This window comes from Corvus hawaiiensis, chromosome 8 (assembly GCF_020740725.1).
Source record: "Corvus hawaiiensis isolate bCorHaw1 chromosome 8, bCorHaw1.pri.cur, whole genome shotgun sequence".
NCBI classification, from domain to species: Eukaryota; Metazoa; Chordata; class Aves; order Passeriformes; family Corvidae; genus Corvus; species Corvus hawaiiensis.
Window position 1 is genome coordinate 6925505 of NC_063220.1, and position 27343 is coordinate 6952847.

The window sequence follows — 27343 nt, forward strand, 5'->3', positions numbered from 1 at the left end:
TTCTGTCAGATAACTTTATTTTGATACGTTCTCAATGTGTAATTATTGACAGAGCAATACTTGATCCACTATATTTTTGATATTTTTTGACCATAGTATATACGCTTTACAAAACTATATGTAAACATAGTATCTATGCTGTAGTACATAAAACATCTGCAATTACATGAGAGAAGGCACATAAAGATTTTCATTTTACAAATGAAATGATACAGCATGGTTGAGAAGGACATTGGGACTGTTTTTAAAACACTTTCTTTCCAAGTCTTGTTTTGTCTCAGTGTAGATCAGGATTGCCTAATACAGTACTTCACCTGTAGTGGACTGTGTCCCCACATGTTAAGAGAGCTTGGTCACGAACTGGCTGGTTCTTCCATTTTTTAAAGCAAAGAGTATATTTGAACTCATTTAAAAAAATAAGTGTATTTTTAGATGTGTATGTAAATGCATGTAAAAGAGTTGTTTGAGCTGCTCCAGTTAGCAGCTCACTTTCAGTACATGCTAAGACTAAATACTGTAACACTGCAGCTTTTCTTAACCAGTCACTGATAATGCAACTAAAATAAGGTTGAGATATGTTAAGAGATCCAAATGATAAAAATACAAAAATTATCCTCATGCTGTTACATTCCCTGCCAAGAGAAAGGAACGATGCATATTCATACCAACTTGTTTACCTGGTGGTGTGTGTCTGGGGGGCTTCATGTTGCACAACTGCTTGATTGAAACTTTCTTAAATACCAATAATAGCAATACACTCAGCTGTTTAACAACCTGTTTTCCTCAACATTGGTGGTTCAGGGAGCGCTCACTCTTTCAACTGGCAGAGAAGTTGTATTATTATGACCTAAGTTGATGAAAAAAGCGATAGTGCTGTCCAGACTCTGAATTCCAGCTCGTTTCAATGTACCTACAAGGGTGCCACTTAAAAGGATGCAAATTGGATAGGTTTTCTTTAATGGTTGCTTTTTTTTAATTTCCAATTAAATAAGAAAGACTCGAGCTTTTGACAGTAACTTATGACACCAAATAAAATAGGAAATACTGTCAAGGAGGTGACTTTAAGAACCGAATAGTTAAAATTCACATTTTATACAGATTTATACTACACATTTAATAAAAAATAGAGTGTAATATTCAATAAAATTAAATACACAAAGAGTAACACTATACAAATGGTCTGTAAAAGCTCTTCCCCCCCCATAAGGCGGTTTGCAGTCTGCTCTATAGTCACGGGCAATAAATAACGTACCTTTGGTTTTTCTGACCATTTCACTATTAAATGTACAGTACAACTAAGACCTATTTCTGGATGAGATGTTTCACATGAACCACAGCATTTTGTACATCTAAATACGTTATATGGCTTTTGTGTTATTCATCACTTTCATATTCCTCCTCTTCTTCACCTATGGGGTAGGACTGGATGTTGTTCTGGGTGTACATTTTTGTTTTCACAGGACAGTTGTGATCCATGAGTATTGCCTGGAAGAAAACAGAGTGAGAGTATTTCTGCTTAACATCCAGCTGAGTCTGGGGCTGATCCACCACACAGCCAGCATGCTGCATGCACCACTCAGGGATTCACCTCTCCTCCCTTGAGGTAGAGCCCAAACTGATTGCAGTTAGGGTAAATTGAGTCCACAGGTCTGTGAGGTGGGATCTTGGCCCTAAAGACATCTCTGGAAAATTTCTCTTTCCAATATTTCAGCCCATGTATTATTGAAATACATTCACCTGCTCTCCAGATACAGTAGTTTACCCCTCCCATATTTAATCTCCATTTATTAAAAACTGGATGAATGGTCAAGAGCAGTCCTACTGCTTCCAGCCAGTTGTCTTTTACTGCTTTTGTTCCCTCTTTCCATGGAGATCCAGAACAGCATAACTGAGGGTAATGCCAAGAGGGGCAGTCCCACTACTGTGCCTTGCCCCCCATGGTAAGCTGAAAGTGGTAATCATGCTAAGGGCCAGATGAAGTACTAAATTCTCTGGGTTGAATTTTCCCAAGGAGTTTTGGAGCCATCGTGTAGTGTTCTTCATGGTGAATGTGATTAAGGGGGTTAATTAACTGTGCAAAGACCACAATTTTGGAGCCCTCCTTTTGACTCTCCAACCTGAAAGAATAGGTCCATCATTTTACTGCCATAAGCCACTTTGGGAACAGGAGCTATTTTGCATTTAAAGGTATGTTAGAGGTGGCAGATGCTGGAAGGTGTTGGAGCCATGGGGAGAGATCCTGTCCCTTCAGGGATTGTGATGTTACAAATGAAACTCTGTCAGGGACCAGGGAAGCACCTGGTAAATCTTATATTGCCAGGAAACAGCAGCTGATTTACTTTTTTTTTCTTTCTGTTCCTCAGCCTTATTTAATATATGGAAACCAAAACAAACTAAACCAGTGCAGTCAGCAAAGGTCATGACAAGGGATTAACTGGGATCTCTGGGATTCTGCAGTCCAAATATTAGCAAAACAGAAGGTCTCTGGCCTCACATGCATCATTATTTCAGCAAGATTCAATTTTCCACCTTCTGTGCTCTTGCCACTACGAAGTGAGCAGCGCAAGCAGCAGGTGCTATCCTTACCTTGCAGACATGTGCCACTGCAGAATAAGACCATGACCATGCAAGATCAGTTTCTTTTCACCCAAATGAACAACCAGCACCTACATTTTGGGCCCAGGGCAGCCTTGCTCAGGAAGAGCAAGGATGGAGTGCTGGGTGGGCTAAACCTACAGCCTGTAACACTGTTCTTACACACCCTACAGTGGCTGGGGAACCCTGAGTGCTCTAGAGCATTAAGTCTTCGGCAAATTTATATTAAAAAAACCCAAAACCCTGTGGTACGGATTGGACAAGAGAAGCCATTGCTTTGTAGGGGCAAGTGAACTGCATGGAGGAAGGAGAAGGAGGAAAAAAGATGATGCAAAATATACTGTAGAGGACCATGGGAAAAAAACAGGTTTAGGCACACCAAGGAATAATTTGGTCAATTGGCCAATACAGTTCTGGCTCTTCAAGGAAAACAGAAATGCATTCTTTACTGACTCCACCACAGCATAGGCTGTTGCTGAGGGATGTCTGCAGGACCCTGTTTACTAAAAATCACATTTGTGACTTTGTAACATCTAACTACTAAAGAGTTTGCCTTTATACATCTTGGACATAAAAAGAAGGGGGAGTTCATTCCAAAGTTAATGCCTGAGGGTGAAATACACTGTGCTGGTCCCATTTTGAGGAAATAAGAGGCAAAGATGCAAATATAAGTTACCATTTGTTTCACTGAAGAACCCAAAAGAAAAAAAAAGAAACCAAGTTACTCTTACCATTTTCTCCTCTTTGGCAGGTGGACTTCGAAGGAAAAAGCACAGGGGAGCAAAGAGGATATCCACAATTCCTATAATTGTCATGAGCCATGGGAATCCAATGGCCTTGGCAATGGCACCACCAGCAGAGGGACCTTGTACAGATAAAAACCCTTTTCTGGAGATTGCTCAGACACAAAATTTTCAGCAGTCACTTTAAACGAGGCTAATTTTATATACAAACCCCCGTCTTATAAATGGGTTTGAGGAATGTAAAGACATGTTTGTAATTACATGACAAAACTTTCCTAGCTCCATACCCCACATTCCTTGAGGAGATTAGAGATGTTCCTAAAGGTATCTGTGTCATGCACTCAAGGAGGCAGGGGGTCAGTGGGGAGTTACTCCTCTCACAGACTCTTGGAACACAGCTGTGGTGTTCATTTTAAATGTTCCGAAGCCTCTTTCCTAGGCATATCCTATTTGTGTTCAGTGCCTTCAGACACCTCCAAGCCTCTTACAGCTAATGAAGTGAGCACAACATTGCTGCAGAGGGGAACAGATGCCAAACAATTACCTCTGCTTTGGTTTCTTGCAGAAAATAAGAACCCCTTCTCATATAATCTGCAAGTGCTGCTGGGATTCACACCCGGCGTTGCAGCAGATTCCCTTTTCTTAACTGTGCTTTCCAGGCAGGGAAGGGCTGGACTTACCTATGGCAAAACCCATGCAAAAGGCAACGTCAGCTATTGCATACACACTGCCATAGACTGACACGTGGCGCAGATCCACCAGGTAGCCCATGATTGGCATCATGGAGGAGTCCACCATTCCTGCTCGTGAGGGAGCAAAACATGTTTCAGGAAAATGCTGCTCTTTTTTCCCCCCTACTTTTAACATCTTGGTGAACTATGTGCTAAGAAGGGATGCAAAAGCAGCTAAAAGGATGCTTATTCATAGCTAAGCAAAAGATTTGTGTAAAAATAGTCTGTATTATCTTTGCTTTTTATGGTCTTTGCTGTGTCTGGGGTCATGTGTGGGCATGTATACAGGTGTACATGTGACACCTGCCAGAGGGCAGGAGAGATGCGAGCTTAGAGTGTATCCACACTGCCCAGCAACTGTCTGTGCAAAGCTCCCACCTCACATTACCAGCCAAGTAACTAGGGGATAGTTATCTGGTGTGAACTTAACATATACTGAAGGTCTAAAGACAGCATTAGCCCCCAGTCCCTCAAAATTACTTACAGTGTTTTTATCATGTCTCTTGATACACACCCTCATTTCTGGCAAGGAACAGCACAGACAGCTCGCAAAACTGCTGAGATGCTTGGGATCTGTAGTTGTGCCTGTGACATCTTTCCTCACTACACATCGCTCGTGTGTGAAGATGCCCCAGAACATTTGCTGAGCAGTGAAAACCAAGGCAGGGTCCCCACTGCAGCCTGCATGGCCCAGCATAAGGAAGGGTCACACGTGTTACTTGAGGAGTGCACGTGTGTGGGCTTGGGAATTCCTCTTTATGTACAAAAGTGTTAAGCCTTTTTTTTTCTGTGGAAATATCTATATAAATCTTTTTCCACTGCAGGGAAACTGCAGACTCTGGGTTTGGGGCAGTGCATGGCTTCATTTCTGAAAGCAACATTTACATTCATGGACAGGTTGAAAGATCTGTTAGGTCGATGGAGCAATTCTGGGCTTGGGGGTCCAGCTTGTCTAAGGCAGCCTGGTTCAAACACCCTGAGCACTGTCCTTTAATCCTTTTTGCTCTGCCTGCCTGTATGGGCCACAGCTGAGGCTTCACCACTGTTAGATCAGAACGGCAACAAAACTGATTTTCCATGTAACTTCATATCAAATCATTTTTACATAAACAACAGATTGTGAGAACTCATTGCAAATTTTCTTACCTATGGCAAATCCAACTCCAAAAGTTGGTGCTATGAGCCCATAAATGTTTTTAGCAAATGGTACCTATAAAGGAAATTTCAGGCAGTTAATTATGTCACACTGCACATACTAATGAGGTTAGTTTCTTTTTCTGAGATAAATTCTCCAAGCAGTTATGGCCCATATCTAAGAGCTTGATCCTTGTTCTGAGTTGTCATTTCAGACAACTGTGCCATTAAACCACTGACACAGTTACTGTTATCAGCAAGAACAAACTGCTGAGTGACAGCTCAACAGAGGAGCATCCTCCTTTCAGAATCATCATTTCTAAAAATAATTGAAGCACTGAAATTGGAAAGCACTCAAAACTCTGATCTGGAACCTATTAACTACACATTGCTTAATAACATGTCATAAAAATCTCACTGGAAAAGGGCATATTTGAAGATGAGCACACAAACATTCACACGATTTAAAAGATGCATGATTGTCTACTTACACATAAAATACTTATTCCCACGATTAGCATCCCAAGCAAAGCACAAAGCCACCTATTAAAGAAGAAACATCACTCAGAGATGGGTGATAATGAGATATTAGAGCTGATCCTGAGTGTTTCAAAGCCATGTCTGAAGTGCTGAGTTAAACAGCAGAAGTAGCAATGTGTTCAAAAAGAAGCAATTTTGCTGCAATAGAACAAACTTTAATGATTTCCACTATCAATAAACTGCCCTGGGAAACACTGGAAATGGTACACAGAGAGACTGGAAGATCATTAGTATTTTTAAATTAACCATACCTTCCAATTTTGTGCGCAAGTATCCCAAAAAGATTCGTCCCAATGAGATAAGAGATGCTAGCTGGAAGAAAAGCAACGCCTGAAAAATACGAACGAGACATTTTATCAGCAAGGACTTTAGTGAAGTGTTAGAAGAAACTAATAAATCCCAGACACCGCAATTTTGATCTAGACACATCTAATAGAGCCCAAAGAATCAAATATCCGGTTTGTTGCTTCCCATGAAATCTAAAGACATCATCTGTGAAATGCAGGAGCAACGTGATGCCTTTGAAAAGAGTTTTTCAGCATCAGCTACAAGAACTGGTCTGGGAGAGGGGACAGAACAACAAAGAGCAAAAAGTTTATCTCTAACTACAGTAAGCTTTGGGATAGATCAAGGAAAGCAACTCTCCTGCAGCTTCAGGGCTTATGGAGCATATGCTCAGCACATGCAGCCAGCCCAGGATGCTCAGGGGTGGGTGATTCCCCCCTGCAGGAGGGGACAGCAGAGCTGCTGTAGCTTTGCAAGAGACAGTCCCCCTCTAAACCTGGGAATTCCATGAAGCTTCCTGTTACAGGCAAGTTTGTAGTGCCATGATATGGCCCTTGGTCAAATCGAGACTGAAGTCAAGCATATATCAATAATGAAAGGGTAAAAAGCCTTTAAAAATTGTAATGAAACAATTTAGCCATATTTTTAATTTTTTTTTAAATTATGTATTGGTTTAAATAAATTTAAAAAAACTACCTGTAATAACTTGCAGATGAGGACACCTGAGTAAATTCTTTCTGACTCTCTCATCCCCTACCTCCACTTGCAAAAGCTCATTTTTGGCACCAGCAAATGTTTTTCTATCCTTGAGGTTGCCACAGCAGTGGCCTTATCAGGAGTAGATGCCATTGTATGTGACATCTCTGGTTTAAAAGTCTGTACTGGAGGATTCATCCTCCCCTTACACAGAAGTCCCAGGGCAGGATGCAGGCAGAGATGTGGAAAGCAGCCATGACATCAGGGTACCTGACATTGCCTTCACATGTATATGCTCCTCATCTTTCACCAGGGCAACACAGATTTTCTCATTTCCTGCCTATCCATCTTCCTTCCCATCTCTCTGATATATTCATAAGAAAAAAATCAAGAGGTAATTTTTAGCACAGCAATATCCTGTGATTAAAAACCTTGTGGGTTACAGTGGTGATGCTGGGGAAAGACTTAATTTTCACCTGTGTAACCACAGCTACTTCAACACTGCTTGGAGCTGTCTGGTTATACCAAATGGTCACACAGAGCAGACCTTGGCAGCTGGAAAAGAGAAATAATACTGCAAATCTTGTAAAATAAGACTTGCACAGGTTGGTCTGTAAGCTGTGGTATTCTGAAGCAGAACCATAATTTTCTAAAGAGGTTTTATGCACAGTAATACTCATTGGTCACATCAAGGTTCTTCATACCTTCTTCAGATCATGCTTCAAACAGCTGCATTTCCAATTGCATGAGATAAGAATTTGCTTAAAACCCTGCAGTTCAAGGTACAATTTAAGAGGCTTAAAAATTTTAATTAATGCTGTCAAATCAGACAAAGGGAAATGGAGTCAATTACTTATATCATTAAGGGGTTAAATTAGTCTTAATTTAAAATGGGTATTTTTCTTCGAGTAACCTCTGTTCAATGAAGAGATTTGTGAATCTCATTTCTATTGCATCAGTAATATGAAACTAGTGAGGGAGATAGATAAGCAATATTTATTTTTCCTTTTTGAGGCTCAAAGTACCTATGTTTGCGTGTTCACTTTGCTGTATTACAGGCTAGAGGTTATTGTCAGGTCCAGCAGCACTTTAAGAACTGCGTCTGTGGCCACCCTAGATCTCAACTGCACTAATTGGAGCTAAGGTTTGTGCTTTCTTTAGGGTGTAGGGACACCTACATTAACAGAGAGTAGGAATATCAGCAGAACATCGTTTTTGTCAGGGATTTCTCTTTTTCTTTCAAATGCCATACACTGATTTTAAAAATACCCTCATGAAAGATCACAGCACAGGACACATCATTAAATTCATCAAGGAGGGAGATGAAGGCTGGGCATCCCCCACTTAAGAAGTTTCACATCAACCTCTCACACATGGTTTGTCACTCACTAGAATTTAACCCACTTTCTGGTGGTTTTTTCCCTGCTCTTGTTCACCTCAAAGAGAAAGTAACTGCCCCAGCTTTACTCTCTGGTGTAAATGGATTCATGGGGCATGTGCCCTGTTTGCCTGTGCACTTGGTTTCCCAAGACTGTGTCCCTGTTAAAAGTCGTAAAGAGGTCCAAGCTGGGGCTCCCCACTGCTTTCTGTTGAAAGGGATGATTAAGTAACCACTAAATGGATGTCAAATATACCAAATCCAAGGGAAAGTGCTCCTCACACCCTTGTGGCCGCGTTTTAAGCAAAAGTCCATGTTTCTACCACATGTTACCAGGATCAGCCTGGAAGGAGGCTGTGCTGCCACAAACACGTTTTGTACCCAGCACAGTGCACCTGCTGCAGATTTCTCTGCCTGCCTGCTCGGGGCAATTCAAACTAGGAACTGAGGAGGGACTCCCAATAGGGAAAAAAAAACCAAACAAAGGGTTTTGCTCTGCAGGGCTGGCTCTGCAGCTCCACAGGCACCTCGCAGCTACCCTGGCCAACACTCACTGCCAAAGCAGTGTTGGGATTCCCAATGGAGCTGGATCAACCCCAGTCCCAAGGCTGCCTGCAACTATTTTTCCTTGAAATGTGAGTGTAGCCCATTACAGGAGCTTCTATTGCAATAACATCACCCCACTCTCTATTTTTCTTACACACCAGTGTTTGTAATTGTTCAACTTTAACACTGACACTTTAAAGATTGTAAAAAAAAAAAAAAAAAAAAAAATTACCCTCCCCAAAGCAAATAATCTTTAACAGGACCAGAACTCAGACATTCAAAAGACAAAATATAGAGATGCAGACAATATACTGTACTTTACCAAGCTGCCATTTTTTTGAGCACATGGTCTCCATCATCCAAATGGGTAAAGCCGGTTCAAGCATAGCAATAGCCATATTTGCAAAACAGATTGATCCTTAAAGAAAGAAGGGAAGGGGTCAAAAATAGCAGTAATTATTTCTTTTGACTATAAACAAAACATCATGCAAAGAATGGATGCTTTTATATAAAATATTGCACTTTTTACAGCCCTATTTTTCAGATGGTGATTAAATAGAACACTATGTAAAATCACTGAACACTAACTTTTTATACGTTTCTATTCTCCTAGAAATTCTACAATAAAGGTTAAGCTATTTCATAATGTGAAAGTTTGCAGTGAGCTTGATGACATTTGGAAAGTTCATGAGGTCTGTTGTACAAATGATTAGCTGAAACCACAATCACTTGGTCTTTACCTGGTCTCCTGGGGCAATTCCAGAGCCCTGTTGTGTAAGAGGCTCAGGCTCTGACCCTATGCCTCTGTCATCTGAGAGATCATGCCTATATCACGTGATGGGATGTGGAGGTCTTGATTGTAAAAATACCCAGATACAACCACAGGGAAGTCTGTCCCCCAAAAATGGGAATTTTCTGTCAAGGTCCCATAGTCAGCAGCCAGCGAGCCTGTGCAGCAAACGTGGGTTTGGCTTTGAGCTTGCCCAGCCCTATGAATTTCAAATGCTTACGAATCTCTTTTGAATTCCTGGGCCTTTAATAACCCAAAGGGTAACAAGTGGTGGAAGTGCTGATTCAGTCTTGCCTGCCAGCTCAGCTCTGCCCTACACCACTGCCTGCAGATCCAGGCTCCAGTGGGTTTGTGTCGTGTTCATCTCTCCTCAGTAGTGCACTTCAGCTCTAGTGCAGGGATTATGAAACCCCATGGTATTTCTGTGGATTCAAGATGCCTTTCATGCTTACTCAAAAGACCCTCAGGCCCTCAAAGCTTAATGCAGGGCAACAGGACATGTCCCTTCTGCTAATCCCTTATGAAATGGCTTTTGGAAATCACTGCTGGAAGTGACAACCTCAAACTTGTGTTCCCATCTTTCTTTCAAATATTTACAATCTCTGAAATGTAGGAAAATATTCTAGACTCTTCCAGCCATTTACTATACAAACTTTACTTTTTTTTAGAAAGAAAAACAGATTTTTTCTGAGGTCAGAGAAACATTATTTCTCTCAGAACAAGTTCCTCATCATAAGGTTCAAAACCAAATGAGCACTGATGTCACTCTTTGCTCAAACCTGTCAGAATGTATTAGACTGTGTATCTGCAATTCCTAAAATGAGCTTGCTGGTTAGCTGGCTCACTCCCTTCCCGGGGCAAGGAGCAACAGTTCAGCCCTGCTTTGCCCTAAAGACAAAAGCCAACCTTTCCACTCAGGTGCAAGCTCCCAGAGTGTGTCTGTAAGGAGCCCCAGTTAAACTCCTTGGGGCTGCCCTCTTCCAAGCCAAAATCAGCCATGCTCAAACAGCTTCCTTGATGCTGGAAAAAATATTTCAGGTTGCACAAAGTGCAGCCAGAGGAAGCAGGACCATTCTAACAGAGATGGCTTAAATAGCAAAGGTTTTATTCTACTCGGAGAAAACCTCACAAAGGAATGAGAAAGAGGTGTGCTTGCACATGTTTGTGGCACCTATTTCTCCTGAGGCCAGGAAGCATCACCAGAGCTTACCAAGGTACTCAGGGATATGGTGATAAAGGTGCTTCAGATCTATGAAGTGTGCCCCAAGAAAAAAGTGAGAGCCTGAGCTGGTACTCTGCAATCTCGGGGCAAAGTCCAAGACCCTGCTACCTCAGCAAAGCTTCCCCAAAAGAAAACAAAGGTTTTTTCCTCAGTCTTGCCTGGAGCTGACCTTTCTTTAAAGGGCCATGTATCAAGGGCATGAATCCTACATCTTTTCTTCCTTGAATTAGATTAAATGTCCTGTGCTGGAAGGTGTGAAATTGCAGCCTTCCAGCTGAATCCCATCTCCACAGCCAAGAACCCCCTCAGCTTTCAGCAGAGTGCCACAGACATCACTGGCATTTTCCTGTGAAAGAGCAGGCACCCAGTGAAAAGCTGTCACACTCAAGGACCTGTGTGGTCATGGTGATATCTGTCTCAGCTCTGGTTTTGGAATCTGATCATTTAAACTAACTAAACTCTGCCCATGCAACCTTGTCAGGCAGTGGCACCTGACTTTCCTGTAATCCCTGTCAGTGAGGTCTGGCTGCAAGGATGACACTGATTTCACTCCCTGAGCTCCCCCCAGCAGTGACAAAACATGTCAGGAACATTTCTTCTGCCTGGGTTGGTGATTACTGGTGGCACAGACTACGAAGCATCACCTCTGACACAAACCAGAGTATTTGGCATTCAGCTCTGACAAAACCAAATCTGGTCTGCAAGTGAAATAAAGCAGGACAAGAGGCTGAGGTTAGAGAACATCAGCATTGTCTGTACAGTCAAAGCACTGGGCAGCCTCTGTCCTGGGAGGCAGAGACCCCAGGTGTCCTCCTTAATCCCATTGATAATCCATGGGAGAGACTTTCTCTTACTTTATATGCTTTAGCTGCTGTAAGAGAAGTTATTGAATCAGCTGAATGACAAATTTGATCTCTTATGACAAGTGCAGTCTTTGTTATTCTATTCTCTCAAATGCTTTTACTCACTGGTCTTTTAATGCTCCAAGAATTTCTCAGGCAAAAGGGATTGTATAATTTAAGTCACAGCTCGACCAAGTCACAAAGTTAAGGTTATGGTAATTCCCTAAGATCAGCAAGAAACTTCAAGAAATGCCTGGAGGAATTGCTCTGTTGGACAAGCAAGTTAGGATGAAGAAAGAGAACTGTGAAAATAATTATCTGTTTCCAGGTATTTTATCAACATTAGAAAGGTCTGGGCTTAATTACCGACTTCAGAGTAAGCATTCAACAATGTGCAATGCAAAAAGGCAAATTTCTCGTGAGACAGAAAGGCTCATTAGACAAATGACACAAATAAAACCACAGACCATTCAACCCAAACCTTTTCTGAAATACAACCCATGCTCAAGAGACCAAACTAACTCCCTCTTCAAACAGAAATGAAGTTCAGTGTTACTCCCTGTGCCTGCCTGTGATGTGCTGGGAATCCCTCACTCTGAAAGCCTTGGCCCAAGCCACTTGCCTCACAGGAAGTTTCCTGGCCACATCTCACTGCCTCAGCAGGCACCTGCAAGTCATTAGTGGCCTCTCAGTTGGAAAGACACATTTATTTCAAGCTTTCTGCCTATTGTGCTCCTACTGGTATATTCATCCTGTATTACCAACACAATCTTAGATCTTTATGTAAAGTAAACCAGCAAATGATGACACTGTTAAAGCAGCTCAGCCCAAGGCATTCCAGGAAGCCAGAAATGACACCAATGGCTGGTTTAAAGAAGAAAAAAAAGGTCTGGTACCTGCTGCAATAATGATATACGGGTCCTTCAAAAGCATCAGTATAGGTGTCCCCTTCTGACTCTGCGAAACAAAACCTTGGGATTAGGAAAGGCAAAGTGGCACCCATTGCCTACAGTGTTTTACCTTAATACTCACTTCTGCCTGAGTTCTGGAGGGCTGCAGGACAAGTAACTGAACAGCTGTGAAAAGAAATCAATGCTGTAACACTCCTCCAGGAAGGAGGAGGGATGGCAGGGATAGGAAAAGGATGTGCTTCAGGGAGATACTGACGCAGGGTATCTACTGACCTCCATCGAACAGAGCCAGCGCTGCCAGCACCAGGAAAGGAGAACTCTTGCCCACAAACTCATACATGATGCTCCCAAAAGGTGGGCCCACTGCCAGGGAAAGGAAAGGACACAGCTGTGAAGCCTCTGACTCTGAACAACCCACCTGCAAGCATTCAGACATCCAGCTACTGGCACAGAGCAACCAAAAATCCAGTTTAAAAATCCCAAAAAAGATTGTTGATCATGGCAATAACCATGTTCTTCATTCCCCAAAACACTCAGCAGCGTAAACAAAACCCAAGCATCTCAGATAGTACTGCCTGACACGTGTATCCACATAGGGAACGTCTGCTGTGGGAAAAGCTGTTTTTAACATGCACCATGAATCCAGTCTGGAGACTGCACAATACCATTAGACCCAGTGAGACCCTTCTGCTGCTTTCAGAGGTCCCAAGAACACAGCTGGGGGATAGTTTCTTTTGCCAGCAGAGCCTCCAACTCACTGACCTAATACTCCCATAGCCAGGCCTCCAAGTGCAATTCCCATTGCGTTGCCTCTCTCCTCATCATCCGTGTACACAGTGGCAAGCAAACCCATCCCTACAGTTAAAAAGAAAAAAAAAAAAAAAGAAACAAAAGGAGAGAAAGAAAAGAAAAAATTCAGCACAAAAATAGGCATCTGTGTGCTACAGTTTGTGGTCATCATTTGCCACAGCTACTAAACGTTATACAGAAATGACCAAGTATTTCTCTCTGTGGGTGTATATATATATACACACACATATATATATAAAGTCCCTCCCCATTGAACTAACTTCCAAGCACAAATGGTTTTGTCAATGCCCATGGTCTCCAAGACCATGTTCTATTGTGCAGTATCAGTCAGGTAATTTAGTGATGCCCTTATTTGTTAGATTCTTTATGCATCTCTTTGTCACAGAGCTTTACGACGATGCTGTTCAATGAGCAGAAACAAAGCTTTTGACAAGTATTCACCATTGTTTGTTTATACTTGGAGTGCACAAAGGTCTGGTGACCACTTAGCTCCAGTTGTGGTCAGTGCTCTGGGCAGGAGGTATTATGCAGAGCTGATTACTTTGTAAATGAGTATTTCAAGTCCAGCATCCAAAATTAAAGGATTCTTTTGACCTTTATCTTCACATGCCTTATTTCTGCACTTGATTATGAAACTTCATTACACAAAGGGAAACATGAAGCCTAATTTGCTTGTCTTTTTGTGGAGCACTCAGACTCTGTAGACGTAAATGCTGCAGAAGAGTCCTTATAGAAATTAATCATTCTGTTTTCAAATCGAGATTCACGCAGGACTCAGCAAATAAGGTCCACAGCTACACAGAAAAGGAAAACAATACATTGTATGGTTGATCATTAAGTAAATACCATCCATCATGTGCATCAAAAGAGCAGAGGTCCTGTGTGGATTACCATGTTTATTGAAAAGAGTGGATGACATCAAATTGTCTACATGAACAGACGGAGAGCTGTTAGAGACCTGCATTAGAATTCACAATGAATGTGGGACTTGGGGAAATATTCTGGAAAACAAGAAGGAGAGGGCAATGCAAAGAAGATAACACAAGGTTTTACACATAGGTAGAAATGACTGCACACACAAATGCAGGGGAGGAAATGATTGGCAGCAATAGTACACAAAAATCCCCTTTGCCTGTGAGATACACGGTGTGACTCTCACTGCTGGTGGCCCCTGTAAGGAGTCAGAGCTGCTTCCCAGAGCTGTGTCTGGTTCTGGTGCAACACAGGGAGAAAGCTGGGGGTGCCTGGAGACCATGCAGAGAATGGCAACGAGGGTGAGCAAGGGCTTGGAATAATACCTGTGAGGGGCCACTGCAGGACTTCCAATTTAAAACCAGAGGGGAGGAAACTGATGTGAGAGGTGATAACAGTCTTGCAATATGAAAAAGAGCCAGAAAGATAAAGAAAGGAAAATGTTCTTTGTGTTCTCTGAAGGATGGGAAGCAGAAATAAGTTCACATGGCAGTAAGGAGCCTTTAGATGAGACATCAGGAAAAAAACTTCCTGACCATAAAGGTACTTAAGCACAGAGCTGGATGCTGAGGGCAGTTCTGGAGGCTTCTGAGGTCATGCCTGTCAAGTGTGCATGAGGAATGACAGATACTAAGTTGATCCTGCCTTCAGGAAGGGGATGGACTAGATGGTCCCTTGGCCTTTTCTGCTCTTTTGTGTACATTGGCTGAGAAAAAAATAAAGTCATGTGCTCATCTAAGAGCCAGTAGCTCAAGATGCACCCTTGCACAGGGACTGAGTTAAAGCTGAACAATAGGTTTGATTCTGGCATGTGTTCCCTTGGGAAAGCTGGACTTGTAACCTTAACTGATGTCAGTTCCTGCTATTGCAGGAAAGTTTCCCAAGATTGAAATATTCAGCATGAACAAAACATATTATCTCCAGCCTCAACGTCAAGAATGCTCAAATAATTTGGGCTGAAAACCCATACTCCATTTTACCTACTCATTTAAAAATGAGACAGTTTCATTGGAAAGATATACTGAGGCCAAACTGGCAGCCAGCATGGTAAGCCCTTGAAAACAACATTTCATAACAGAAATTTCTGTAACAGACAGAGCTGCAGTTCTAACTGTAATAAGTACCAACCTAAGTTCCCAGTGACCTTTAAAATGGCTAAAAATGAATTTAAAATGTTGAAGACACAGGTGCAGAAATCCCAGGGAGAGTGCAGTTCATTTAGTGCTCTTACCTCTACTGCAACCCAAATACCAAGGAAGTCTTAAAAGACATTTGCTTTTGAGCTACTTTATATGAAAAGAACAGAAAAAAAAAAAAAAAGAAATTGATTTAATTGAATATTTTTGTATAAATAATTGAATGTGCTGACAAAATTCAATCCAAAAAATGACTGAAAGTGATTTGCTCTTTCCTCTATCACCTCTTCTCTTACCTGCCACCGAAGAGCAGGAGGAACCCACTCCTTGAAGGGACCTGGCAATAAATAGTAGTGCATAGCTTCCAGAGAAGGCAAACACTACAGAAAAAAAAAAAACCAGAGGTAAATTTTTTAATTTGGTTAAGTCTAACTAGGTTAAGAAGCTAGATTTCTTGAAACTATCACAAAAACTTCCTACAATTTAGTCAAGTGTTTACAGTGACTTGTGCCACTTTCAATACTAACTGCATTATTTTCTCTTATTGCATTTAGATGTGTCAGTGTTGAATTGCTCTCAGGTGTCTAGGCCTCCAGCTAACACAGAATGCAAGATCCCAAGCAGTTTTAACTAATTACTTAGGATTTGATTACATCTGCTCTGATTCAGCTGCACACAGGAGGAGTAATAAGACTTTTTCTTTCCAGCCTCACCTCTCCATACTGCTTTGTTTGAGGCTGCCCAGTCTGGAGCTCCAGGCACTTGGGGAAAGCAGGATGCAAAACACACTCACCAATGTTTCCTCCAATAATGAGTGGGTGGAGAGAGCTTTTCCCAGGTGCTGCCAGCCCCGTGCCAGATGTGTGCAGCGCAGCTGGCTGAAGGTGCAGGGAAGCCAGATCCACCTATTCAAAACCTGCAGGAAGTTCCTGCTCCTCCCAAAAGCAGAGACACTGCACCAGAGAACGTGCCACTCTTTCTTTCCCCTAGAGATTTAAGCCCAGGCTTCACCCCCAGCCACTTCCTGCATGCTGCACTCAGCCTGGCTGAATTCCCCACCCACAACACCGGAAAACAGGAGTGTCCCAGAAACCCAACCACATCTGTGCTTGTAGAGCCCATGTCGTTGTAGATGTCATTAAATCTACAATGAGATTTTAAGGCTTTTTATCAGCTCCCATCTGTTGACCACTTAAGGAATTTTGCTGGCCAGGTTATAGCTGCTAGAAGCTGTTGTGCACCAATTAAACATGGGATCCACGTGCACTGCTCCCACCTGCCCAGTGGGGTTGTGACTCTTGGGCTTTTCAACAGGTCTTATAGAAATCCCCACTATGTGGGCAGAGAAAAATCAAGACAAATAAAGGAAAAAAGGAGTTCAGCAAATCAGTATTTCTCTCCTTTGCCATGAATTAGGCTCACTATTCTTGGCTACATCCCAACCAGAATTTATCTAACATGTTCCTAAAACGCAGAGTTGTCAGTGGCTCTAAGACCAGGTCATCATCTCTAGTAGCATTCAGTCCCCTTGAGCATACAGTTTTAAGATCATAGAATCATAGAATGTTTTGTGTTGGAAGAGACCATAAAGATCACCATGGCTCCAATCCCCTGCCACGGGCAGGGACACCTTCCACTATCCCAGGTTGCTCCAAGCCATGCCCAACCTGGCCTTGAGGACTTCCAGGGATGGGACACCCACATTTCTTCTGGGAAACCTGTCATTATTCTTTCTTTTATGTACAGTGGACATGGAAAACTGTTTGTCCCCGTCCTTTTTTGTCTTAGGCTCTACTATATCTTACATCTGCCTTCCGAGGCAAAAACAGTTCTTCCAGTGATCCTCACAGGCTTCTAATGACCCTTGATGCTCTCTGTGCTCTTTCTGTCTGGACCACAGCTTTAAATGTCAGGCCAAAACCAAACATAAAACAGCAGCTGAAGCCTTATCAATGCCATTAGAGCAGGCAAATTATCTCAGCTGATTTGCAGGCTGTGCTCCTGTTTGCACATCCCACAGCGATGTTTAGCAACGTTGTGATCCTGTTGACTCATACTCTACTCATGAGCCACTGCAGCCTCATGATCTTTCTGATAAGCCCCCATGATATCTATTTGTTCAGGGCCTTGCAAGACAGCTCTCCCATGGCTGTCTATTTAAAATTGTCTGAGCACTGCTCCAGATCACAAAGACCTGAAAGATTCAGCTAAGGAAGAGGCCCACTGAGGTGGGATGGAGGGCTGTGATTAGAACACATTCCTAAGAGAGCACTTGTTCAATCTCATCAGTATCACCATCAACATGTGGCACGCTCCCTTAAATTTTCCTTGGAAATCAGTCCCCTTATATCAACAAGAAGAATTCCTCGTGATAATTATTATGGACCATTTATTTAAAAGTTGTCCCTAGGCCAGACCAGATGAGATGTGGACACTTACTGATTGTTGAAACAAACATGATGCAGAAGCCAGCAAACAGTGGAATCTGGTAGCCTATTCTGGAAAACAAAAAGAACATTCAGATTTCTGAGGTTGTCCCATGGAGGTTTTGAGTTAGTCTTACATGAGTTCACACACCACACCACAAACCCAGCCTACAGTTTCTTGGTAGGCTTTGAACTATTTATTGTGGACCACATGACCATATTTGTCCACATTACAAATTTATTTTCATCTGACACAACAGACTTTGCATATGAAATCCCTGGAAGAAATCCTTCTCATGATTGCCCTGATTGCCTTGTTCTCATTCTGTCTTAATTGTTCCCAATAAAACCCCTCTGAGCAGCCTCTACGAGGTTGCCAAAGATATGCCAAGGGAAGATTTGCCTGAGTGTGCTGAGCTTTGAAATATCCAGTCATGTTTCAATGCTCATCTGTTTCCATCCTCATGAGACAATGATTATAATGAGACATGGTCAAGCCAATGGCTTTTTTACTGGAAAATTTTGTCATCAGCTTTTCTGGGAGTTTTGCCTCAGGAGCACTGGAAGAGTCCCAAAGTGCCTGAGTATAATATTTTTGCTTTCCATGTGTTTATGAGTAGAAATGGAGCTGATCAAAGCTTTCTTCATTAGGACTCTAAACAGCCTGTAGAAATGCCTGGTTGCTCCAAGTATTTTCAAGTTTCCAGGAAATAAAGAATTTCCTGGCTGGGAAGCAAATACATTTTTTGAGAGGCTAAAACTGAAAATTCAACAACAACAACAACAACAAAAATCACAATATATTGTTTTTCACTCCATTAAAAATCTACTCTAGAGTCAAAACCTAGGTAGCTCTGAAGACAGTGTGCATATTCTATCCTGAACACTTTGTTCACAGCTTCATTTTTTGTACGATTGTGCGTCTCTAAATATATTTGCCAGGACATTATTTAATGGCCAAATTCTTCAACAATGGACGATGCTTTTCAGAGGAGCACTTTCAAAGGATTTCAGCTTCCAATGATTTGACAGTGTTGTGCATTTAAATGGGCAGTATTGGTTAAACAAGGTCAATCAAATAATGGAAGGGTCTACAATGGCCCTTTTAACTTTTAATAATAATAGTCATGACATTGGCAAACCAAAATAATTATTCTGAGCTTCGTTTTTTCTTAATATTTTTATACAATCAAGAACCTTCAATAATGGAAAACCCTCTGAAGTGCAGAGCTAAAAGTTCATTGTTTGTCTCATTCTTGTGAATGAAAGAAATTGAGCATTCATGTGGTATTTTGCCTTAAATCATCACTGCATTAAAATATGATAGAAACATAGTGCACAGATTCTTCTAGTTGAAATTTGTAAGCAGATGTTTTAAATATCCAGCAGAGATTGGTTACTCGTGTGCTACTTACTGGACTAGCATCTCCAAAGCAAATTAAATCCCCATCACAAACTTCCTCTTAATAATAACTTCAATCTCTCAGCACCTGGATACATGGCATATAAGAGAGCAATATTTTTTTTTGCCTACTCTATTTAAAGTGAATGATTGTTCTACGCCAGCCTTTCTCTTGCTGTGTGTGTGGGATGCTGGTCTCCACTGGTGTTTCTGTGTACATGAGGAAATAAAAAATTACCTCTTACCAACCTCTTACCTGCCTCAGAGATGAGGAGAGCACTTCCCTTCCCAGTGGGCCCAGGTAGAACAGGCCACAGAGAGTTTGATCATAATTGCTTTGATTTTGAGGTTTTTCAGTTAAAGAAAGCACTGATAGGAGTACAGACAAAAAAATAAACACTGCAGGTACGGATGCTGCTGGTGGTGGGAATTATCAGCTTTCTCTGGGGTATGAAAGCAGAAGGTGAATGTCCTTATGCCTTCTCCCACTGCAAAGTAAAGTAGGGCTGTGTCTGTCAAGGCCATCCCAGAGGTATCTAGGACGGACAGTGTGGGAGAGAATTCTGCTTTCAGTACAGAAAGCAAGCAATTCATAGACTTGACACAGGGCCTATGAGACAGCAACTTCTTTCTGCTACAAGTACATTGAAATAATATTCAGTTATTTGCATGAAGAGAAATGCCATCCAAACTGGCTCCCACGTTCACGTTTCCATCGTTACATCAGGGACATGAGCCATGAGATCTTCCATAAGCATTCATGGGTTAAACACAGAGCATTGCTATCATACTAAATAAAGGAGATTTCAACTCTTGCAATAGGCTTCCTACGCCTGGGAAGTTTCTGGTGGTTGAAGGCAGGAAGAAAATAAGTATTTTGGAAGTCACTTCCAATGCTCAGTGAAATCCTGTTGGAGCATTGCTCTTAATTTTTGCAGTCGCAGATATTATTCTTCCTTTTCCTTGGACAAACAGGGACACAGCAAGGTGGGAAGTGACACACAGCAGAGGGTGAGAGTTAAAGAAGTCCTTATAATACTCTGGAAAGATAATACTGCCTAGAGCATCTCCCACAATGTGGAGATGCACAGTTCTGGAGTGCTGTCCCTGCATGGGATTGCTGAACCTCTGAGTTGGCAGTTGTGCTACCACAAATGTCTAACCTGCAGCTGCATTCTCTGGTCTGTTAGAGAGCACAGACTGAGAGGTTTTGCCAAACCAGTAGACATACAACATAAACAATCACAAAAAGGAGAGGCCCCAGCTGTAACAGCCCCTTCAGTGATTCTGTTCCTTGGTCCTGGGACATTCATGTTCTTTCCATGTGAAAAGAGTGAATATGACTTTCTCCTTCTCAGCCATGACATGGCACTCTCCATCACAGTTACCTCTCCATTTTGTTCCTCTGCATGTATCCAACACCAAAGAATATTATAGCCTCTCTCTTATTTTTTCTTGTTACTATGGGCAAGCATATAATTTTCTTGGGCACTCCTTTCAAAATCCTCCAAGCAATTCTAAAGCAGAGTCCAGCATGTCTCACCAAGGCTGCTTGCAGCTAAAAGTGCTTATTACAAGTATTTTTGATCTCTGAAAAAGTCTGAGTCACTACCTGAAGGAGGGAAGGGAAAGGCTGCCACTGATGGAGAATGCCCACAAGAGCTCCATTTCAGTCACAATGGCCCCAGATTATAGGACTCTCAAGAAATTATTTATACCCATTAACAAGATAACCCCAGAATAAGACAACTGACTGGTGGTTCTGTGCAACAGTCAAATAAAGCTTACACTGACCAGGTGAGCAGCTGTGGATTATTAGAACCTAATTATCAATTACAGTGCTGCAAATCCACTGATTCCAACCTTGCTGTTACACAGCTCCATGGCACCCCTGTGAGCACCCATTGCTAGGTCTGTCCTGGCTGGCACTCTGGCTCTCCTTCACTGGCAGTGAAGACAGGGGAGGATTTATGGCAAGAAGAATATGTTCCTGGAGGTTTTGAACCAATGAACCATTTAATGTGTGTGTAGGTAAAGGCAAACATGTAGAGTCAGCAGGGACAGGACATGTGGTCCCTGCACTCCCCACTTGCATGCTGGAGCACAGGGAAGGCAGAGGGACAGAGTGACCTGCAGAACAGATCACTTCAATCTCCTGCCAACACCTGGAAGGACAGCTCACACAGGAACTGAACTGTAAATAAGTAGCTACAAATGTTATTTATTCCTCTGCCTCCTCCTATGTGTGTGTCTTGGGCACAAACACATTGTGGTCCTAGCTGCTCTCTCTCTCATGCAAAGGAGTTCAAAGCTATAGCCAGGATAGTGTCAAAAAGATGATGATGAAAGTATCTAACAATTCTTTAATGGTTTTTGAGGCTGATATGGATCAGCATGAGGTTAAAACTACATATTTTTTCAGACTGATAAAAAAAAGAAGGGGACACACATGGCAGAGGCATTGATCTGCTCTGGTGGTTGAAGGGTTGGCACAGCTGGGCTCACAGCCTGGTGCACAGAGCTTGGTGAGAGTTTGAAAAAAGCAATGGAATAAATCAGAGAATCACAGAATGGTTTGGGTTGGAAGGGAATTTAGACCCCATCTCCTTCCAACCCCATGCCATGTGTAGGGACACCTTCCACTGGACCAGGTTGCTCAAAGCTCCATCTGACCTGGCCTTGAACACTTCCAGGGATGGGGCAGCCACAGCTTCTCTGGGCACCTGTTCCAGTACAGCTGGATAAACCAGTTATAAAGGGCAGCCTTTTGCACACTCTCTTCACTGGACAGCTTTAGGCAGAGCCTTCACTCCTCCCGTGCCAGTGCATCCTTCTCACCAAGACCCCTGTGTCAAATTCTGTCCTTTATGTGCAGTTCCTTACCAATTTCGTTACCAGGAAAAACGTAATGTGCTTCTGACCCACAAAATCTTATCAGCTCTGCCCTGAAACCATGCCACAGTGGGAAGTGTGCTGTTGACTTCTTATGGCAAAGCCATCACCAGTGTTTGCTTTTCTAGGACTTTGTTAGGGCAGAGGGAACTTGTATTGTTTCAGGAATTGCAAACCTGTTCTCTGAGCCAGGTGTGTCTGGTATTCCATGGAAAGAGCTGGGCTTTAAATAGGGAATGTTTTTCTCAGAACTTACTCCTTGAATGAAACCAATTTTGAAATTTATGAAAATCTACACCTTCAGTAATTATTAAAGAAGGGAAAACAGGCCTCCAAAACTTTCAGAAAACCTAAAAAATAGTGATTATTTGCACACTCATATGAGCAGAACATCCTGTTGCTGCTGTACAAACTCAAGCACTCAAAGCCAGTGCCTGGTGAAAACCAGCACCTGATTAAAATTCTAAACCACTCTTGAACAGCTATATTTGATGGAAAAATAAAGATCACTGTACACAATGTGCTACTTATTTGAAAAAGAAAGCTACTGGGCATCTCAACCAACTGTGCACACTCATCTTGAAACAAGAAACCGTTTCTCCTTAAGCTTTGATATTTTGCTGGAATTTTGTAGACATAATAAAGGCAAAAAGCTTAACAGTAACCAAACAGCTTATCAGTGGTAAGGAAGAGCCTTTCTAGTCATAACTCAGATATTTTCTGTTTGATTTATACCATCACAAATTTTAGCTGATCATATACATTGTTATTAGAAATTGTCAGTTTAAGAGGGGGAGGGTATCCAGTAACTTCTAGAGTTAATTGATAAATGTGTTAACTGATCTTTCCCACTAAACATTTCTCAGAAGAAAGGCAGATACCGGTACCAAGATACAAATAATGCATGAAAGAAAATCAGTGAACCCTAAATCTAATTTAGGGCCACTTTGCCATTAAGGCACTCCTTCGGCTGTATGAGGGAAGAGTTTGTCATGTGGGATGAGGGGATGACGTGCTCCTTGGTTTTCCTCCTCACACTCACTGCCCATCTGAGCAAACCTGCCCCTGTGACTGCAGTCACACACCCTGCCCTGGGCAAAAACCTGCAGGATGTTTCCAGGAGGAAACCTCAGCTCACAGCACTGAAGTTCACACTGGTGTGGTGCCAACCCTGACCCTAACAGGAAAGGGAGATGCTACAAGAACATCTCACTCCTCATTGCCAAGCCCAGGGATGCATCACGCACGTCCCAGGAGCTGGCTCCAGGGGAGAGGTGTGACCACATGCCTTTCTCCTGCCTTGGCAGGCTCTGGAAATGGTGACGCTAACAGAAAAAGAGCAAATATCAATAGTGCAATAATTTAGGTACTTAGGAAAAGTGACACACCTAAAGAACTATTATAAAAATATTATTCGATGTTATGTTACTTTACCTGCAGATGAGCCATGATATCCTCACTAAACAGTACAGAAAATCCAGGTAAGAAAAATCCTTTTTCCTCCTCAGCTTACAGCAATATTCGTGGAAAAGTAATTTTGTGGTGGCGTGCTTATATCTGTGTAGGTGATATGTATTGGTGATAAGGGGAAATGAGAGAGAAATGAAACTGTCTCTCTTAATCATTTAAAGCTTTTGTGTTTAGATCAGTTCCACAGATCAAGCACAGGTTTTGAATACATAACACTGTGAGCCCAAATGCTGCTTAGCCCTCCGCTGGATAATCTTTCATGAGATTGAAATAAAACCCTCAGGCTACACATATATATTTGCGTGGGTGTGTGTGTCTACATGTATGTATATACATATATATGCTCTAAAGCCTAAGGTACTTTTGGCTTCAAAATCTGAAATATCTAGCATTGGAGCATATTGGTTGTTTTAAATATTGTCACCTATGATGGACATTGACAGCTTAAACAAAAGTGTTCTACAAGTACAAATTTCTGCTGCATATTATCTTCTGAAAGGAATAATTCTTCTCTATGAAAACAGCTTACATAAGAAATATGTAGATCAGTGACTGGGCTAAATACAATTTGGAGTTTATTTCCTGCAGAGATTGATCTCAGAGTGTGTTTGGGAGGACTGAAGCTGCTTCTGTGGGGAGCAGTTACACAAAAATGCTAACAATGAAATCAAATTAATTATTAATATCAAAAATTTAAATGATATTATATATACTCTTTAATCTTCATGTAAACATCATCAGTACTTGGATTTGGAGAGGGGCTTTAAGTCATTTATATCAGTGTTTATAAGCTTGACCCTGCATTAAATAAATTTTCTGTAAAGTCCCATTTAAACCTATTTGGTTCAAGAAATCATATATTTGCAAGAAATCAGGGGGAGCAATTAGAAGGCTGGGCTGAATCATGTACTGCTGGAAATGTGGGACGCACTGAACTTGGTGATGAACATGGCATCAGCAAAACTGGACACTTGCTCACTTTTCACTGAAGTCCACACAAATTTCCCACTGGTTCTCACCTCAGACAGCTCCAAACCATCACACACCAAATCGGACCAAGAGCTGCTCATCCCATCAGTGAGAGCAAGGAAGGGACCTGAACCCTGCCTACAGTTTCAACATCATCTTTGCCTAATGTGGGTGTCACAGGAATATTGACAATCTGTGTAAATACTACATTGCAGTGTCTTTTGGCCTCCTATAGTGATATGGGAGACAATTCAACACCATTTCAGCAAATGTTTCTATAAAAACCCGAGGTCTCAGGAGCTGGAGGAAAAGTGTATGATACTGATGGCTGATGTGCAGCTATTTTGGAAAGGGTGTGAACGTTTACAAGTGTTTACCAAATGTATTTCACTAAAATATTGCTCCAGAAAAAGCAAGAAGGCAGTAAGCCAGGGCCAAAAGAGAATTAAGAATAATTAGTTTCAAATACTAATCCGGGCTAAAACATGAGTGTGAAATCCTAAGTGATGGTGCAGCAGCAGTTCCGTACCTGTTTGTCAGAGGCCCTATGAAGGGGTTGGTCAGCAGCTGCACTGTTGCTTTTGAAGCAAACAAGAGACCGACTTGGACATTTTCATTCAGCAGCTCCTTGTCATCCTTGGGGCAGTCAGAGGGGGAAGGAGTCACACTGACAACCATTTGTTCTGTCTGGGTCTGGTGCAGCTCTCCAGGTCGTGTCTTGTCAGATTCGTTTCTCGTGACCATCGTTTCCATCGTCGAATTGTCGTAGTAGGAAAAGATGCTTTGAAAATTGTCCATCGTTGCTGAGGGGAGGTTAGGCTTAGCAGTCTGGATTTCTGTGGCATTTTTCTCGTGTTCGATGCTGTAAAGGTAACTGGGAATTATTGGCACTGGAAAAACAAATAGAATACATTGGCATCTTACTATCAGGTTGTTTGTAAATGGAATCACCAAGTTTTCTTGCTTGCTTTGCCATTAGTTGGGAAATACAAGGCTTTCCTACAGAGCACATTCAGAAACAAAACTGAAAGAGAAGTTTGTTCACAGGAAAAAACACACCCATAACTCAGAAGTGCAGTTTAAAACAAAAAGTTCATTTACATTATTCTCTATGTTTTGATAGCTTTCATACGATTCTGTAAGGTTTTCTATACAGACATCATTAAGCAAAATATAAGAAGTATCAAAACCCATGACTGAAGCCTCTTTGTTGCACGTGGCTCCACAAAACCTTTTATTAGACTGTGAAAGCATGATTAATGAGAACAGCATTGGAATGATTATTAAATCAAAATATAAAATATACAATAAACAACATTTCTAAAATAAACCACAAAAATATTGATACGTAGCAGCCATAAGAAGGAAAAAATGTAACAGTCCTATATCAAGGAATCAGAACTAATGTGTTGATATTTGCATATCTCATTTTTTTATAAATTTACATTGAAAAGATCACCCAGAAGGAACCATCTTTACATGCTTTAGGATCTTAGCTGCAATTTAATTGCTTTAACATGTATCTCAGATATTAGGATTTCAGAGTTTGTAAAAACAGATGTCAGGTTCATTCCTTTTAACACAAGTGACAGACTCACCCCTTCCCATCCTGCATTTTGTCCTGAAAAAGCCCACCCTCCCAAGGCTGCAAGCTATAATAATTTCTAGGGCTTCTAGCATACATATTACTAAACAAGTGATTAAATATTAATAATTTTATAAGGAATTATATTGATGTAAAAAAAATTCCAAAATCAATTTGCAAAAAATAGATTTTTTTTTAATCTAAGGTCTACCTTGTGGCATCAACTTTTGATGAAGCCCCTTCAAGAAATTCAGAAGTCTGATTTGGAAGCTGAGTGCAGCATCACCTGAGAGCTGGCTCTGCACAGACCGAGTCATTTCCAGGACATCCATGAGCCACTGGTTTCTCTGAAACGTTTTCTTTAAATTCTTATAAACATTTGAATATGAGCAGTTCTAAATCTACCAGTGAAAAATATTCAATTGTTTTATTTGAGTAGATGCCTGAATCTTGACACTATGGCACTGAAGTAATTAAAAGTTGGATTTTAGACCTTGATCAAAACTTGGATTATTTTATTAAACTAACCCATGGAAGTGCTTTTCTTAAAAGTGAGTTAGATAGTTTTTTTATTAACCTATCATTTTCAGACCTATGTGGGGGAAAGAGGAGCTATCACAAGGAAACAGGCATCTCCAGTGTTATCTAGCCTGTTGTTTCAGTTGCATGACCACAGGAGAAAAAATTATGATGAGCTAAAAATACTGTTATCTCTCCTTCCGTGAAGTGTTAGTGGCGTTTAGTAGGAAAAGGAAAAAAAAAAAAGAAAAAGAGAAAAAGAAGAGTTATTGGGACCTTTTTATACCATTTCTTATCCTGCAATTAACATGGAAACAAAGCGAGACTTTGATGTCCACGGCGGCGCGTTTGCAATGCCTGGAATATAATTCATGGTTTAAAATAGCTAAATAAATAAATAAATAAATAAATCAGTGTTTGAAAATGTTGGGTTTGAGAGCATTAATCAGGCATTCAGGGAGCACATCTGCCGCCGGAGATCATGCCTGGCAAAAACCGGGAGAGGGAAACAAGCCCAAGCCCATTCCACCTACCGACTACGGTGAGCAGCATGTTGTCCAGCAGCAGGGCGATGAAGACGATGAGCAGGATGAGTTTGCGGGACTGGCGGCTCTCCCGCAGCCAGCGGAGCAGCCCGAGCTCGCCCCAAGCCATGCTCCGGCCCGGCTGCGGACACCCAGAGGCCGTGGGGCGGCGGGGACCGGCGGGGACCCGGGCGGCAGCTGCGCTCCCGCGGCCCCGCTCCGCGC

The 27343-nt window shown here is 41.8% G+C and overlaps 1 protein-coding gene across 1 annotated transcript; it reads right to left on the minus strand.

Moving 5' to 3' along the window:
- SLC18A2 (solute carrier family 18 member A2) lies at positions 1–27343 on the minus strand. The gene is made up of 15 exons (XM_048311879.1): positions 27128–27343; positions 25020–25380; positions 17771–17829; positions 15628–15711; positions 13176–13268; positions 12687–12776; positions 12535–12578; positions 12399–12459; positions 8971–9066; positions 5995–6073; positions 5695–5746; positions 5216–5279; positions 4019–4138; positions 3327–3460; positions 1–1485 (listed from the first exon to the last, which is right to left on the minus strand). Exons 1-15 carry the CDS (start codon positions 27246–27248, stop codon positions 1375–1377), a joined length of 1569 nt encoding a protein of 522 aa, XP_048167836.1. The 5' UTR covers positions 27249–27343; the 3' UTR covers positions 1–1374.